At 41.6% G+C, this 16293-nt stretch overlaps 1 protein-coding gene across 1 annotated transcript; it reads left to right on the top strand.

Moving 5' to 3' along the window:
* The first annotated feature begins 5025 nt into the window (after window positions 1-5025).
* Window positions 5026-9035, top strand: LOC122562822 (immunoglobulin lambda-1 light chain-like). Its single transcript, XM_043716072.2, has 3 exons — window positions 5026-5110; window positions 5257-5604; window positions 8408-9035. The coding sequence occupies exons 1-3, from the start codon at window positions 5032-5034 to the stop codon at window positions 8728-8730; spliced, it is 750 nt and encodes a 249-aa protein (XP_043572007.2). The 5' UTR covers window positions 5026-5031; the 3' UTR covers window positions 8731-9035.
* The last annotated feature ends 7258 nt before the right edge of the window (window positions 9036-16293 follow it).

Here is a 16293-nt window from a genome sequence, read left to right as displayed (position 1 = left end):
CTTTTCCAGCAACACTGTACCCGAGTCGCAACAACTGCCCCTACCCCATTCTCAAAACCCAGCGCTGTCCAATTGCGTTCAGATCTTTTGGAAACGGAAACGAAACACCAAAAAGATTCCGATTGGCTGGGGCTTATGGAGGGCTGAAATGGGATTTATGGCCATTGAATTTCATTGACGAATTGAGCGGCTCATTCGTCCAAATCCGGGAACACCAACCTGGTTTCAGATCACTTCACCTCTAATCGGAATAGTGATTTCACCTGAAGGTTTACTGCAGATAGTCCCACAGGGTTTCTATTATTGTCTGAGCGGAAAACAAACAGCAGAGCTTTAACCAACAGCATGCTCTTTGCTTGAGTGCATTCACACAGATCTGGGTGCGAATTCCCAATGCAGAGATACTGAGACCACAGCCATCACCCCCCTCCACCACCCCCCCCCCCCCACCCCCCCTCACCCCCACAATTCGATCGGATTGCCACGGTATTCCCACGTCTTAGAATGAAGTCCCATCCGGGTGGGGGGCATGGAAAGCATTCTTGAATTACCAGACCTGACAGGGAGAGGCAGCGATTTTGAAGATTACCAACTAGTGCTCCATCTTATGTTAAGATATTTACTTGAAATTTTCAAAGCCTTCGACAAGGCTCTGCAGCGTAGACTAATTAATTAAATCAGATCACATGGGATTCAGGGTGAGCTTGCCAATTGGATACAAAATTGCCTTTACAGTAGGAGACAGAGAGTGAGAGTGCAGGGTTGTTTTTTGAACTGGAGGCCTGTTACAAACGGTGTTCTGCAGGGTTCAGTCCTGGATCCACTTTTGTTGGTCACTTATATGAATGAATTAAATCAGGACATAAAAGGCATGATTAGTAAGTTTGTGGATGACATGAACATTAACAGTATAGTGGACAAGAAAGGTTATCTATGATTACAAAGAAACCTTGACGAATTGGGCCAATGAGCTCAGGAGTTTGCAGATGATTTTTAATTTGGATAAATGTGAGGCATTGTATTTTGGTAAAACAAAGACAGGACTTATACAAGTAAAAGTAGGACCTTGGGTATTGTTGTAGGATAGATGGGCTAGGGAATCATTGGTTGAAGTGTGCATCACATGCAGACAAGGTGGTTAAGAATGCGTTTCGAACGTTTTCCTTCATTCTTCAGAGCTTTGAGTATGGGAGTTGAGACATCATGTTGAGATTTGCAGTACATTGTGAGGCCGTTTCTGGCGTACTGTCTACAGTTCTGATCGCCCTGTTATAAGTATGCTATCATTAAACTGGAGAGGGTTAAGAAGAGATTTACCAGAATTTTGTCAGGGATGGAGAGTTTAAGTTCCAGGAAGAGGCTGGATACGCTGGGAAGTTTCTCATTGGTGTGTAGGAGGTTGAGGGGTGACCTTATAGAGGTTTATAAAATCATGAGGGGCATAGAAAAGGTGAATGGCAGGTGTATATTGGCCCAATAGTCGGGAATTTCAAGACTAGGAGGCATATGTCGAAGTTGAGGAAATAAAGATTCAAAAAAGACACTCGGGATAGCTGTTTTACACAAGAGTGTCGTTCAAGTGTAGAATGAACTTCCAGAAGACATGGTGTATTTGGCTACAATTCCAAAATGTAAAAGACATTTGGATACGCAAATAAATAGGAAATGTTTTGTGGTATATGAGCCAATCGTAGTCAAGTGGGACGAGTTTAGTTTGGAATTACATTCGGCATGGACATTTTCAGCCGAAAGGTCTGTTTCCGTGATGTATGGCTCTATGTACAAGGAGGATGTCACGAGCTGATAGAGGGAATTAGGTATCAACAAGAAAATTAGTTATATCTAATAATTATAAATGCAATTCTCTGAGCAATCCACAGGATCAATGGGGTTATCAATTGGTGACGGCAGTAACTCAGCAGTGGCAGCTGCTTAGTGTCTACAATTGAATGTTATTCCTGCAACAGAACCGTGGGTTTTCCACAAACGTAATATAGAACTGTTTTGAAGGAGGAAACGAGACATCATGAAAGGGAGCAGCAGGGGGCGCACTCTATATGTGATGGTTGTGCGGTAACACTTGTGTTCACCTGAAACGTGCAGCTCGAAAAAGGGAGAGTCTGTGATGATTGAAATCCTGCCCCTCTATCTCCATTACTCCATCACCCTGAGCAAGGTGTCCGTGAAGCTCATGTCATGGGTTCAGTAGAAGAGGGTTCGTCGCTGCTCTCAATAACAGACAGTGATACCCCTGCAAATTTGGAAGTACACGTTTCACGTTATTCACCAACACATAGGTCATGTCAAGAAGTTAGAGCCGCAGGTGCACACGTTTTACGAATGAGACAGTGATAACCTACTTGCAGAAAGTAACAGATGCTTTGGGAAAGCTTAATTTGTTCCAAAAAGAGTTAAATGCTTTGGGGCTGGAAACTGATCGCAGGCCGTCTTTAATCAGAATGTTGCAATCAGCATTAATATTTCGGCTTTTCATATAGGTTATAAATATTCTGCTTTGTACTTTATTTTGACAAGTGGCTGCTTCATATTTGTCCACATTGAGCTTATTAAGATTCAGTCAACCGCTCTTTATGTATTTTCAGCCTGTTTGTGCCCTCTGTCTCCAAGCTTTCTGCCTTCACGTTTGGATTTATATTATCAGCAAAAGTGGATATGTTATTATTTTCAATCGAATAACACCATTGATGCGTTGTAGAAATCACTGAAGTCCCAGCGTTGAATCAGGCCAAAACAATTTATTTGCAATCACGCATATTCAGGAAGGACAAAGTTAAAATTCACGCAACACCAGGTTATAGTCCAACAAGTTTGTTTGGTAGCACTAGTTTTCCGAGCGCTGCTTATTCATCAGGTAGCAACACTCCGAAAGCTCGTGCTTCCAAATAAACCTGTTGGATATAGCCTGGCGTTGTGTATGTTTTAGCTTTGTCCACCCCAGGTTTCCACAGCATATTTAGGGAGGGCCGCCGAGAGAAGGGCTGCAAAATTAACGAGAAACTTTAGGCCCTGCTGGATTTTTTGGAACCAAGAAAACGAAACAAAAGAATTTAATACTATATCAGGCCCATGTATTCATCAAGCCGACTGTTGCAAGGTTCGCTAGGGTCGTGAAAAACCGCCTCAGGTGTTTGGGCAATTTTGAGAATGTCCTCAAGCATCCCCTTGAGCGCGGGGCTAAGCTCGTTGTAATGTGCTGCACCAGCTTTACCTGGGTTATAGCATCAGATCTTGATGATAAATGAAGAACCAACAGAGGTATAAGATCGCCCTGCTGTGAGCACTTGACCGAAGATTAAGTGACGCTACTCTTGGAGGCAAAGAAATCAAAGCTCAAGTTTTGACGTAGTAGTTTAGCTAATGAACATCCCGTATAAATCACAATTTGAAATCTCAGAAAATGTGTTATCATATGAAAATCCTTCCAATAAATACAAATGACTTAAAACATGCTGTTTTCTGAAATTTCACATTGTTTCTCAAAACTGGGTAAAAAGCACATTGTTCTTGTTACATTATTTTCTTTCAGAAGGAAGTGGCTTTATGCATTTTTACAACTATTTACAACAATATACCTTGAATCAAACATGAAGAGATAAGATTGCAAAGTACTTGAATCTTAGGTTCAACTAATTTAACCTTGGGAATGAAAACATTCGACAGGCCTTGCAGTTTCCTGTGGAAAGAAAGAGGCAACCTCTTCCTGGTGCGTTATTTCATCAGTAACTGAAGAAAAGTTTCAGGTTTCTTTGGTCAAACTTGCAAAGTGAAGTTAAATAAAGCTTTATCCCCAACTTAAGAAACCTTCAATCTTTTGCGATAACAGATGTTAAACTCAGCAAGAGGGGGACACCAGTGATCATCGCGTTGGTGAAGAAGCGACAGCAGAGTTAGTAACGATGTGAATGTAATTGCATACTCATTCACAGGCTCCTTTTGGATCCACGGACCATGAATCCTCCATCTGCTGCGTTACTGACCTTTCGCCTATTAACTCGCCAATCGTTCTCACCAACGGTTCGTTCTCACCATCCTTGCTGTGTGAGACATTATTGGGATTTCACTAATAATTCAACCTGCAGTGGAAATCGCGCGAGTTGCACAAAACGCCCGCATCTGGGCTTTCCAGCTTTATTGGAATTTGGCGCCAGTTCTTCAAAACCTATTCGTCTGATTTATTTTCACAGCCTGTCTTGGTGACATGACAGACCAATGGAGAAAGTATGGAACATAGTGACAGGAGTAGACCATTCAGGCCCTCGACTCTGTTCCGCAATTTAATGAGATATGGTTGATCTGTGGGCCTGTGGTATTCCTGACTTTGGCCTGTGTCCCTTAATGCATTTGATGAACAACATTTAATGATCTCAGTGTTAAAATTAACATTCATGGATGTTTTCAACTCAACCAATCAATCTGTGAAACCTAAACACAATTACAAAGTTTCTCCAATGCAAGTAACTGCAAGTAAGGTGTTAGAAAACGCAAAATGCAGAGGATGTTGAAATTCAGAGAATATACTGAAAATTCTGGCGATAGTAGTTCAGCAAGTATCTGTGTTTGAGTTATCTGTCCTTCCCAGTGACCAATTGTACTGTTTAGGCAGTCGGAGCCAACGCTGGGCGGACTGGACCCCATCACTTTACCCGGAACGCTGCGACATTTGGGTGTTGGGTAGATGTGTCAAAAAGGCGATGCACGCTTCAGAAGGTAAATGGCATGTTTTATATAAACACAGAATGCTGCGGATGCTGGAAGTCATAATCAAAAACAGACAGTGCTAGAGAAGCAAGCAGGTCTGACCAACACCTGTGGAGAAAAATAACAGAGATATCGTTTTACATTCTTTGAAACTGAAGGGATTTTGAGATTGTCTTTGGATTTCAGAGGCTGATTGGTTGAGATGAAAATAATAATTTGCATAACAGCAGAGGGCAACACCTTCTCGGTGTCAGGTCTTATTAAAAGAGTGAACCTTTCAGGTACTGAATCCATCTGCTTAAACAGCTCTCAATGCATCTCAGCCTGGTTAAACTTTTCACCATGTCTGACTGGGCACGTGTTATTGTTGTACTCTATTTCTGCGTTGCAGGTGGGTGTTCTCACATTTAGATTTACTGTGAAATCCATTTTGTGCAGATTGTTTGGTGTGATCTTACAAGTGCGTATATATTCAATCGTTTCAATAATTGATCAAAGTACACAGCAGTAATATTTTTGATGCCTTTCTTCCTCCAGTTTCGAGCGCAGAGATTACGGTAAACCAACCGCTTTCAAAATCGATATCCCTCGGAGGGACCGTCCAGATTAGTTGTACTTTGTCGGGTGCCTCCTTAGGGAGCAGCAACATTTATTGGTATCAGCAGAAATCTGGAAATGCACCTCGGTATCTGCTTTATCACTACGCTGGTAGCAGCACGAACAGAGCCTCAGGTGTTCCAGACCGGTTTTCGGGCTCTGTCTCCGGCAACACAGGAACGTTAAGTATCAGCAGAGTTGAATCGGGAGACGCCGCGGACTATTACTGTGCCTTATGGAAGAACAACATCTACTTCTTCGGCACAGGCACCAAGCTGAGTGTGGGCAGTGAGTAAAACCCCTTTTCCTGTAGAGTTCAAAATTGGATTCCGTTTAAGAGCAAAATACTATGAATGTCTACATTTTAATCTGCTACAGTTGTAACATTCTGTTCACAATAGAATATAAATTCATTCTAAATTATCTGGAGCTGCCCATTGACTGGTTAAGAACTGAATCTTGCAGGTTTATAAGGCATTCTGCTGAGTGTTTGTTCTGTGCTGAGCGGCTTTACAGCGGCCTGAAGAACAATTGGCGCCATCGTCTCTGTGCCAGTGGACGGGAGAATGTTTAAGAAACAAAAAAAAAAGAAATTGCTGGAGAAACTTCCAGCAGGTCTAGTAGCGTGTGAGGGGAGAAAGCAGAGTTGACGTTTCCAGTCCGGTGACTCTTCATTAGAGCTGCACTGCAAACATTAACTCTGCTTTCTCTCCAAAGATGGTGCCGGACCTACTAAGTTTCTCCAGGAATTTCTGTTTTCGTCTCAGATCCCCAGAATCCTTTGTTATTTTTAGTGAAATATTTAGGGCACTATTTTTCTGTTCCGCGATTCTCCTCGGCGTACACAAGGAATGGACCTTTACTTTAATACTTAACTAAAAGATATAGTAACGATTTCCATAAGTAAATGATGGTGTCCCAACGCCAGCTGATTGAATTGATCGACGAAGCGAGAAAGGTAACCCCATATAAATTCCCTCTTCAAAACACAAAGGGCAATGGAAAGTCAAAAATTGGTCGTAACTTTAGCTTCAAGTAAGACAATGAGCTGCGGAATCTGGAAATCTGAAACAAAAACAGAAATTGCTGGAGAACGTCAGCAGATCTCGCAGCATCTGTAGAGATAGCGGTTGAGAAGAGGTAACATTAGTTCTCAGCTTTTTGCGTTCTCGGTTCCCTTAACTTTCTTAACGGCAACTACTGTTGTAATGAATCTAGCGACTTCGATTTATAACGGAAGTTCAATTCGAAAGCGTGGACTGCCAATGCTGTAGATAGGAGTCGAGAGTGTGGTTCTGCAAAAGACCTTCATTAGGAATGAGGCCAGCTGGAGAATCGACGTTTCGGGTGTAAGCCCCTCATCATTCCTAAATGAAGGGTGTGCCCCAAACGTCGATTCTCCTTCTCCTCGGATGCTGCCTGAGCGGCTTTGCTTTTCCAGCGCCACACTCTCGACGTTTGTAGCGTATTGTCTAATTGGCGGACCAAATGGAAAACTGAATTCTCAAAGCGACCAACAAATAAGACATGACTGCTTCTCTGAAGAAGCGTATGCGAATTGCAATGAAATTAGCGGCGCATTCACTGGCCTTAAGTGCAATCAACAAACCTGGTGAAACTCGGAATTAGTACAGTCTTGTTAAACTGAAAATGAGCATGAGGTCAGATGCACGATCTCCTCGTTATATTGTACTTGGATTCGTGACACCGTCAAATATTCCAATGAGAATGTGCACTACCGATAGAGATTTCCTGTTCTTTCCCCTGATTGTTTCTGATCTCAGCGGCTGGTGATTTCGATGTCAGTGATCAGAGAAGGCCGAATCCGAAACAAAATCTATGCAGCATTAATGTAATTGGGAATATTTAATTGACTGAAATAATAGACATGGCTTCTCACAGTATCTCTGCGAGGTAATCCTTACTCGATGAGATCCAGCAAATCTCCCATTCAAGCAGCACGAGAGCGCATTGGTGAGATTTTGGACTTGGTGACAGAGTAAAACAACTGCTAATGTTTATACAGGGTAGCCTATTTACACTTTTCTGATGACATGTACGCTGTGGAGGGGGTAGAGCTGGTGTAAAAGGGAGGGCATGCCTGGTGTTAAAAACAGCTACAGTGAAGTAGCGGCAATATAGTTACAGTACAGGGTGGGATGTGTTTTGGAAAACTTGCAGGTGGTGCTATCCCCATACGCCTGCTTTCCATATCCTTCCAGTTAATAGAGTTTTAGAATTTGGAAGATATTTTTTGTCAGAGCCTTGTTGAGTTGCTGCAGTGCATCTTGCACATGTTTAATGGGGTGGGCAGGATTCCAGTCAAATGGACTGCTTTGTATGGGGTAATGCCGACTGTGGAGAGTGTGGTGGAAACTGCATTTAAATGACCGATCAGTTTTGGGGAATCAGGAATTGCGTTATTCTTCCACTGCCCTGCTCATGTAGCCATCCTAAGTACATGGCTGGAATAGTTTTGTTTCCGGGCAATGATAACCACCAAATATCGATAGCGGAGTTATAGTGTGATGGAAATGTTATTGACTATCAAGACGAGATGAGAGTTAGCTGTTGATCAACTATTTTACGTTAGCAATAATTGATCGAACCACTTGTAATAAACCTGATTACAATTTCTTCACGTTAACGAATCAACACAGCTTTTACATATGATAACTTTTCATATTATCAATAGTATTTCTAAACGTGGCGAGGACCTTGGTACCTTATTGTAGAGCCATGGCAGCTGCATGAAGTGTCATCAGCAGCTATACTAAGATGTTCCTTATGTTTTTCAAGGAATACCGTTGCAAAATGAAACAAACGCATCTTCTCTCTAGATTTAGTCAGATCCATTGCCACACTCCAGCCTGCCATTAAAGATCAATATGATTTCATCAGACCGAAACAAAGCGGTCTCTCATATTCAGTCCTTCTTGGATTAAATAGTACATTTAAATGCACGCAAAATTAAGTGAACTATTCATTACATTCCGTGATTGACATAATTTAAATTGTATTATCTTAGAATAAATCTCCTGTTTAAAAATGCAGTCCCTTAACTCACATGAACCTGACTTATTTTAAACAGGTCCGCGGGAACCATCGGTATCCCTCCTTCCGCCTTCATCGGTTCAAATCACGGAAAAGAACACGGCGACCCTGGTGTGTTTGGTGAGCGGTTTTAACCCGGGCGCTGTGGAGATTGAGTGGACGGTAGATGGCAGTGTCAAGGGGAACGGTGTAGAGACCAGTCGGGTCCAGCAGGAGACGGACAATACATTCAGTGTGAGCAGCTATCTGACCCTGTCAGCCTCAGAGTGGAACTTACACGAGCGTTACTCCTGTGGGGTTAAACATGAGACTCAAGCAACTCCGTTTCAAACAAGTATCTCGAGATCGAGCTGTATGTGATTTCGGAAGCTCCACTTGTCTCAATTGAGAAAGCTTGTTTATTCCTGTTCATACCTCCCATGTAACAATACGGTAGAAATTATTTGTATTCCGGTTAATTGAAAAAATGCTCATCGCGGGGGAAACTTCCGGATGTAAAAGTAACTGGTTTTTACAAACGTGCAGTGTTAACTGAAATGCCAATGATTATTAGCTTACATGTATACATCTGGAGACAGGAACAATGTGATTGTGTCTTAAGTATTGAAGCATTATGAATCTATCCCAACTTAACAGTTCAATAAAACAATTGATCGAACATCAAAGGCAGCATTCATTTCAGCATCTTTCATTTCTGTCAAAATGAGTCAAATTTGTTTTGATTTCAGTGCTTTAAGACTTCCGGAGCTTTACCGTGCAAAGTGCCCAACGGTCAGAAGAAACATGCTGTTCCGCATGCTCCAAAACAGTATCTGTCATTGTGTGTGTGTGTGTAAGACTGAAGATGATTATGAGTGTGTGTATCTATGTGTGCATAGATAAAAAGAGACGTCTTATATTTCTCATAGGGTACAATGTCCGACGATTTTAGCATTCAACAAAGGAACAGCACTGAATGTAACTAATGTAAGAAAGAATAATGAAAGTGAAGGTACGCACTTGCATGGCAAAGCAGTTAAAACCAGGGTAGATAAAAAAAATCCAAAAGTCTCATCAGGGCCGATGTATCACGAAATAGGGCCGAATGAATCCTATTTCCCTTGTGACTCACATTAGATTAAGGAGTAAGATACCTCATTACACCTTCAGAGGTGCCGTCAGCACATTGTCTCTCCCAATACTAATGCCGTGTTGTTTGGAACATATGAGTTACTTCATATGAAGGGAAAAGAAATCTGGGATTGTAGGCTTTGATATCTAGGCCAGCTTTTATTATCTATCTCTAACTGTCTTTGAGAAGGTGATGTGGGCGACGTTATTCAACTGCTGTGGACCAATGATCGATGAAGAGGTTCCAGGATTTTGACCCAGCATCACTGAAGGAATGGCAATATATTTCTAAGTCAGGATGGTGAGTGGCTTGGAGGGGAATTTGCAGATGGTGGTTTTCCCGTGCATATGTTGCCCTTGTCCTTTTAGATATTAGTGGCGGCGAGTTTGGAAGGTGCTGTCGAATGAGGCTCGTGAATTTCTCTAAAGTAGTTTGTCGATGGTGCACACAGGTGCCACTGAGAGCCCATGTTAATGGGAGTGAATGTAGATGTAGAAGCAAACAAACAGGCTGTTTTTTTTAAAGAAGACCCTTCCACACCCCTCAGGTGGACTACATGAGATCTCAGTCCGAGATTGTTTCATTGAATCTAACCATTTCAACAGGCTCAACTGTTTATATTAATCACAGAACCTGTCAGTCCCGCGCATTTACATTGAATGCACCAAAGCAACCATGCCAACATGGGGTTAATGCTGTTTTCTCTCAGGTTTTAACCCACACTTTTCATTTTGAAAAGCTCCTACTTTGTTTGCAATCTATAATCCTGAATCAGATAGTAACCAACAATCCTATGCAAGACATTAACCACCACTATTGCGACCTAATTCACTATCTTTAACTGGCTGATGGTAGTTTCTTTTCCTTTTCATTGACTATTTGAATCAGATGTACAATCAAACCGATCTGTCCACACCTACTATTTCGGACTAACGTTTGTTTGAATGAACCTCATGAATGTAAGCTTGTCACCAATTGGCATTCAAAAAAACAGTCTTTCTGTCAAAGCAACTTTTCCCTTGCCATTTTCTATTGCACAGATTATTTGGTAGATGCTCATTAGTTGTAGCAATCTAATTCACTAGTTGCCAATGTCAGATGGTAGTGGATAGCATGTTGTCCCTGCTCTTCCTGATACTGATGCATTCCTGTTTATGGTAAAGGACTTATTCATGAAGAGAGAAAAAACTGCACAAACCTTTCTCCACAATGATTTCTGCCAAGGATTGTAAGTGACAACTGACATATATTTCGAGAGTAATTCCAACCAAATTCTAAAGTTTGTCCAGGTAAGTGCTTCCCCCCCCCCCCCCCCCCCCCCCCCTCCTATCCTTTCAAACAAGCATTTCTCCATCTGCAGAACAGTTTAAAAAAAAATCATGGTATGTGGACAAGCTGCCTGGCCAACATTTATTACCCATCCCTTATTGCCTTCGAGAAGGTGATGGTGAGCTGCCTTCATGAACCACTGTGGTCAATGTGCTGTGGTTTGACCCTCTCTTGAGGGCTGTGGTGTGGTGTGGGGATTCCAGGATGTTGACCTGATGAAATGTGAAGGAACAGTGATATTTTTCCAAGCTGGCAATGTGATTGACTTTGAGGGATTTGCAGGCCGTGGTGTTCCCATATATCTGCCGCCCTTCTCCTTCTAGAAGGAAGTGATCATGGGTTTAAAAGGTGCTGTGTAAGTGCATTTGGTGAGTTTCTACAGTACACGCTCTGGATAATAGACACTGCTGCTACTGAAATTTGGTGGTGGAGGGAATGAATGCAATTGGAGAGGGTGTCAAATAAGTGGCCTGCGTTGTTCTGGATGGTTTAAAGCTTCTTTAGTGTAGTTGGAGCTGCTTTCACCCAGGTAGGTGGTGAGCATTCCATCACACTCCCGACTTGTGAATTGTAGATGATAAGCAGGTTTGGGGAGTCAGCGGATAAGTACTCACGACAGTATTCCTAGCCTCTGAACTGCTCTTGTAGCTGCTGTATTTATTTAGTGAGTCCATCTCAGTTTCTCATCAATGGCAACCCCCTGAGTGTTGATGGACAGGGCTTCAGTGATGACAACACCATTGAATATCAAGGGTTAGTATTTAAATTGTCTGTTATTGGAGATGGTCATTGCCTGTCATCTGTGCAGCATGAATGTTACTTGCCACCTATCAGCCTAAGCCAGGCCATGTCCAGATCTTGCTGCATTTGAACATGGACTGCTTCAGTAGCTGAGAAGTCATGAATGTGCTGAAAGTCGTGCAATGATCCGCAAACGTTCCCACTTATGACGGAGGGAACGCCATTGATAAAGCAGCTGACGATGGTAGTGCCTGGAACATTAACCCAAGGAATTCCTGCAGGGATGCCCTTGAGGTGACATGATTGACCTCGATGGTGCCAATGTCAGATCTTTCTAAAACTTCAGTGTTTGTGCTATTGTCCTACGGTGGGTCGATCCTGAGGATATTGTGGCAGAGAATGTGTATATGTTGTCGGAGAAGGAACCATGGCTCAGAATAATATAGAACGGTGGTAATCATCACATCATTGTTCATTTTGAGTTTAGTCTGCACTCTCAGACTCAATTAATCCATGTTAGTTTATAAGTTCTTCCAAATATGCTGTTTGCTTTTATAAAGCCTGTAGCTGATTTTCTTGCCGATGGTGGTATTAAATTACATTACCTTCTCTAAAGGTAATGCTTGATGGCATTCAGCTGTATTCCCAGATGACTATGCGTGGTGGCTTATATTTGTCTTGTTACGCAGGCTGATGAATTGGTTTGGTGTTTGTCAAACTGATGTATCGTCTAGAGAGTTGTGTCACCTCGGAAAATGATTTTTTTTTCTGTTTGCAGGAGTGACCGGCTATGGGTCAGGACAGTGCAATGATGATTGAATAGAATTTCACTATGTGATGATGCTTCTCCAACAAGAAGCGTATGCTGTCCTTGGCTATTTTTTCAGAGTTCATAAACGACAGACTCTGAAATGTTTGGGATTGAAGAGTTTTGGAGCAAATTTGATCATATTTAACAGATACTGCGTCAGGCAGAAGGCTTTCAAGTTTTAAAAAAGACCACTATCGATGAAACAGGAGTGGCCAGTTCTCCCAGTTCAGCTTATTTCTGGTTTGGTTTGGTTTCTAACAGTAGTGTGAAACAAATGCTGGACCCAAAGAAGCAGCTCCAGGCTGATAATCTCTCTCTCTCTGACTCCTCTCCTGTAAGACCCTGTGTTTGATTTTACCTTTTCTGCCAAGGGGTGTTTATGGGGATTATTGCAGGTATTTGGAACAGCATCATTAAATTGGGATAATCTGCTGGGTTTTCGGATAGGTTAAGTTATTCTGTATTCTATTCTCTTTTGTTAGTGTTTCACTGGGTAATCTTGGAACTAAATTCTGTTTTGTTTGAAACTAAGTGGGTTGGCCACCTGTATCCCTCCATGAATATCTGCGTTACACCTGCTTAAAACAGCTACCAAAGTTAGGGTCTTGGTTACTTTCTTGAAATATTTTGCGGAGGTCTGGCCTGGCCCATAACAGATCGGAGGCTCTTTGCTGGATTTGTTCTGCAGTTCCAAATTGGGATTAGGGTTGTTGGACTGGAAGGCAGTGAGTAATAGATGTTAGTGCGTTTTGTCCTGGGAACAGTGCTTGGAATAGCAATGTCTCTTTCAATCACCAAGAGTTTTCTGGCAGTAGAAGAAGTGACCATGGGGGTTTTGCAAAAGGTGAGTAAGGCTAAGCTGCTGGAATTGTCAGGAGATGGAGAAGTCAACTTTTCAGGTGTAACCGCTCTTCAGGTCTTGAAGAAGGGTTACACCTGAAATTTTGAATTCCCCACTGAGTCTGGAATAAATATTACACCTGGAACATCACTGTCTCCACCTCTTGCTGCTGTCTGGCTTGTTGTGTTCTTCCAGCTTTCTGTCTGTATATTTTGGATTCCAGCATCTGCAGTTTTTTGTCTTTAAGCTGCTCTAATTAGCAGACAATGTGGGGTTGGAGCCGTCTCCCTCCTGAGGAAAGGAGAGATAATTACAGCAATAGCTCTGCAATTAAAATTGCTGGAAATACCATCAGAACCTTTGGAGATGGCTACATTTCAGTTGAAAACGAACAGCTTGAGTTAGAAGCAAAAGACAAGGAATTGCGATTAAAAGCAGACAAAAAGAAAAAGAAAAAAATTGTTTTAGCAGATGAGACAGAAAAAGAGAGAAAGGTTGAACTTTAGAAATTGGCACTTGGACAGGAAAGTCAACTTAAAAGGATGCAGATGAAGGCTGAAGATAAGCTTAATTAGGAAGAGCGTGAGGATGAGATACCCATGGTCGCCAAAGGCCTGCTGAAAAGCTTTTCAAATATACACAAGCATTGCTTATATTTGATGAGAAGAATGTGGAAGCCTTTTTCATCTCATTTGAAAAGGTGACTAAACAAGTACGGTGGCCAGTCATCACGTGGGTTTTGTTTATCCAAACAAAACTTGTGGGTAGAACTAATGAGGTATTCGCATCACTATCAGAGGAGGCATTTTTGACGTATGAGGAAGTATAGAAAGCCACTTTAACTGCATATGGAACTTCTGCCAGAAGCCAACATACAATATTTCAGGAATCTAAGAAGGAGCACTGCTCAAACCTGCATTGAGTTTGAAAGGATCAAACAAAGTAAATTTGATAGGTGGAGAACTGCATTGAAAATAGAGCAAAGCTGCAATGCTCTTAAAGGGACGATTATTTTGGTGGGGTTCAAAAATTCACTTCCTGGTATTGAGAACTCATGTGGAAGAGCAGAGAGTTAAAACGGCAAGATTATCAGCCGAAATGGCTGATGATTATGAGTTTGTCCATAAAGCAAAGTTTGGCTTCCAAAATCAATTTCAATCTATGAGGGGTAGAAATTGGTCAAACGAAAAGTTCTCGTGTGGAAATGGAAAGGTAGATCTTGGTGAAGACCATAAGGATAACTTACCACAGGGTAAAATGAAAACCCCTGAAGGGGAAAGAGAGGTTAAAAGGATGAGAAAAAGCACTGGGAAGCCAGATGCAGGAAACAGGATAAGCCAGTTAATTTTATTGGAGTGGTAACAACGCACAGTGGAGGCTAGAAAACCACACCAAAATGCACAAGCTGGTCAGAGGTTGGTAAAGGAGGAAGTGCCAGGTCTTCTTAAATCATCTACCTGCGAAGGTAAAGTTTACTCACATAGCCCAGGAGCAGCAGGTAAAGGGGTTACAATATTAAGAGACGCAGGATCTTTTCAATCAGTGATGCTGAAAAATGAGGAGATATATACTTCTGAAGGACTATTGCCAGAAAAGGTACTAGTTACAGGAATTTACAGTCAGACAAGAGGCGCTTAATTATGTAAAGTGAGGTTAAAGTGTTCAGTGAAGAGTGGGGAAGTCGTGGTAGAAGTACTGGACAAACTCTCAGCTCCAGGAATGAAGTTTGTCCTTGCTAATGATACAACTGATTCACTGGTAGGAGGGCTGCCTATTGTGTTTGAAAAGCCAGTGGAGGTTCAGGCGATGGAACTATTGCATGACACATACCCTGTGATTTTTCTTGACTATGTGGAAAAGAGGTCACAATGTCACCAGTTCAAACTGGAGAGATCAAAGATTACAGGTAAGAAGTCAAAGTGGAATTAGCCGGGACCTTGTTTGATCAGATGGTTGACACAAAGCAGGAGCAGATAGATAGCACAACAGGCATCTTTAGCTTAGATAAATTGACTGAGTTACAGCAGCAACATGAAAATTTAAAGTGACTGTATCAAAAGACATACACAAAATATCCAAATGTATCTCCGAATGTTATTATCATAAAAATGATGCCTTCATGAGGAAATGGAGACCATCACATATTCCACAAGATGGGAAATGGGCAGAAGTTCATCAAATTGTGTTGCAATTTAGGTAATAGAACGGAGGTATTACGAGTGGCACATGAGCTGCCACTAGGGGATCAATTAGGAGTGAGCAAATGTCAAGCTAAAATGCAAAAACATTTTTGCTGGCCTGGAATGCATAAGGATGTAGTTATATTTTGCCAGACATATTATGCATGTCAGGTAATTGGAAAACTACAGGCAGTAATAAAATCTACACCTTTAATACCTATTCCTGCATTTGAGGAACCTTTTACAAAAGTTTTAATTGATTGTGTAGGACCCCTACCTCAAACAAAAATTGGGTATCAGTATTTGCTGATAATAATGGATGTATCCACTAGATTTCCAAAGGCCGTCCCGTTATGCAATATCACAGCTAAAAGGATTGTAGAAGAATCACTCAAACCTTTTCACTAGATACGGACTACCCACAATCAGATCAAGGGTCAAACTTCACATTAAAAAGAACTATTCAAAGAAGTTATACACAGCTTTGTAATAAAACAATTGAAATCAACTGTGTACAATCCAGAAAAGCAGGGAGCACTAGAAAGGTGGCATCAGGCATTAAAGACCAATATGAGGGCTTATATTCAAAACGATCCAGATGACAGGGATAAGGGGATTCCATTTGTGCTTTTTGTGATCAGAAATGCACCAGGTGAATCGACCAAAGTCAGTTCATTTGAATTAGGTTTTAGGGAAGACCGTTAAAATTGGTTAAGGAGAAATTGGTAAGCCACAATTCAGAGACCACCTATTTGGACTATATTAAATTTTCAGGAATGAATCAATAGATTTGGTGAGTTGGCTAGACAACATTTAAAAGTATCACAGCATACAATGAACAAGAAGCAGACATGAAAACAAAATTTCTCAATTTTGTAATTGGAAATAAGGTACATCCAGTGGTAGATGA

The sequence above is a fragment of the Chiloscyllium plagiosum genome, unplaced genomic scaffold (assembly GCF_037043375.1).
Source record: "Chiloscyllium plagiosum isolate Xiang-an unplaced genomic scaffold, Cpla_swu_hap1 HiC_scaffold_24, whole genome shotgun sequence".
Taxonomy (NCBI): Eukaryota; Metazoa; Chordata; class Chondrichthyes; order Orectolobiformes; family Hemiscylliidae; genus Chiloscyllium; species Chiloscyllium plagiosum.
The sequence above is the reverse complement of the archived record's forward strand: the minus strand, read 5'-3'. Positions and strand labels throughout refer to the sequence as shown.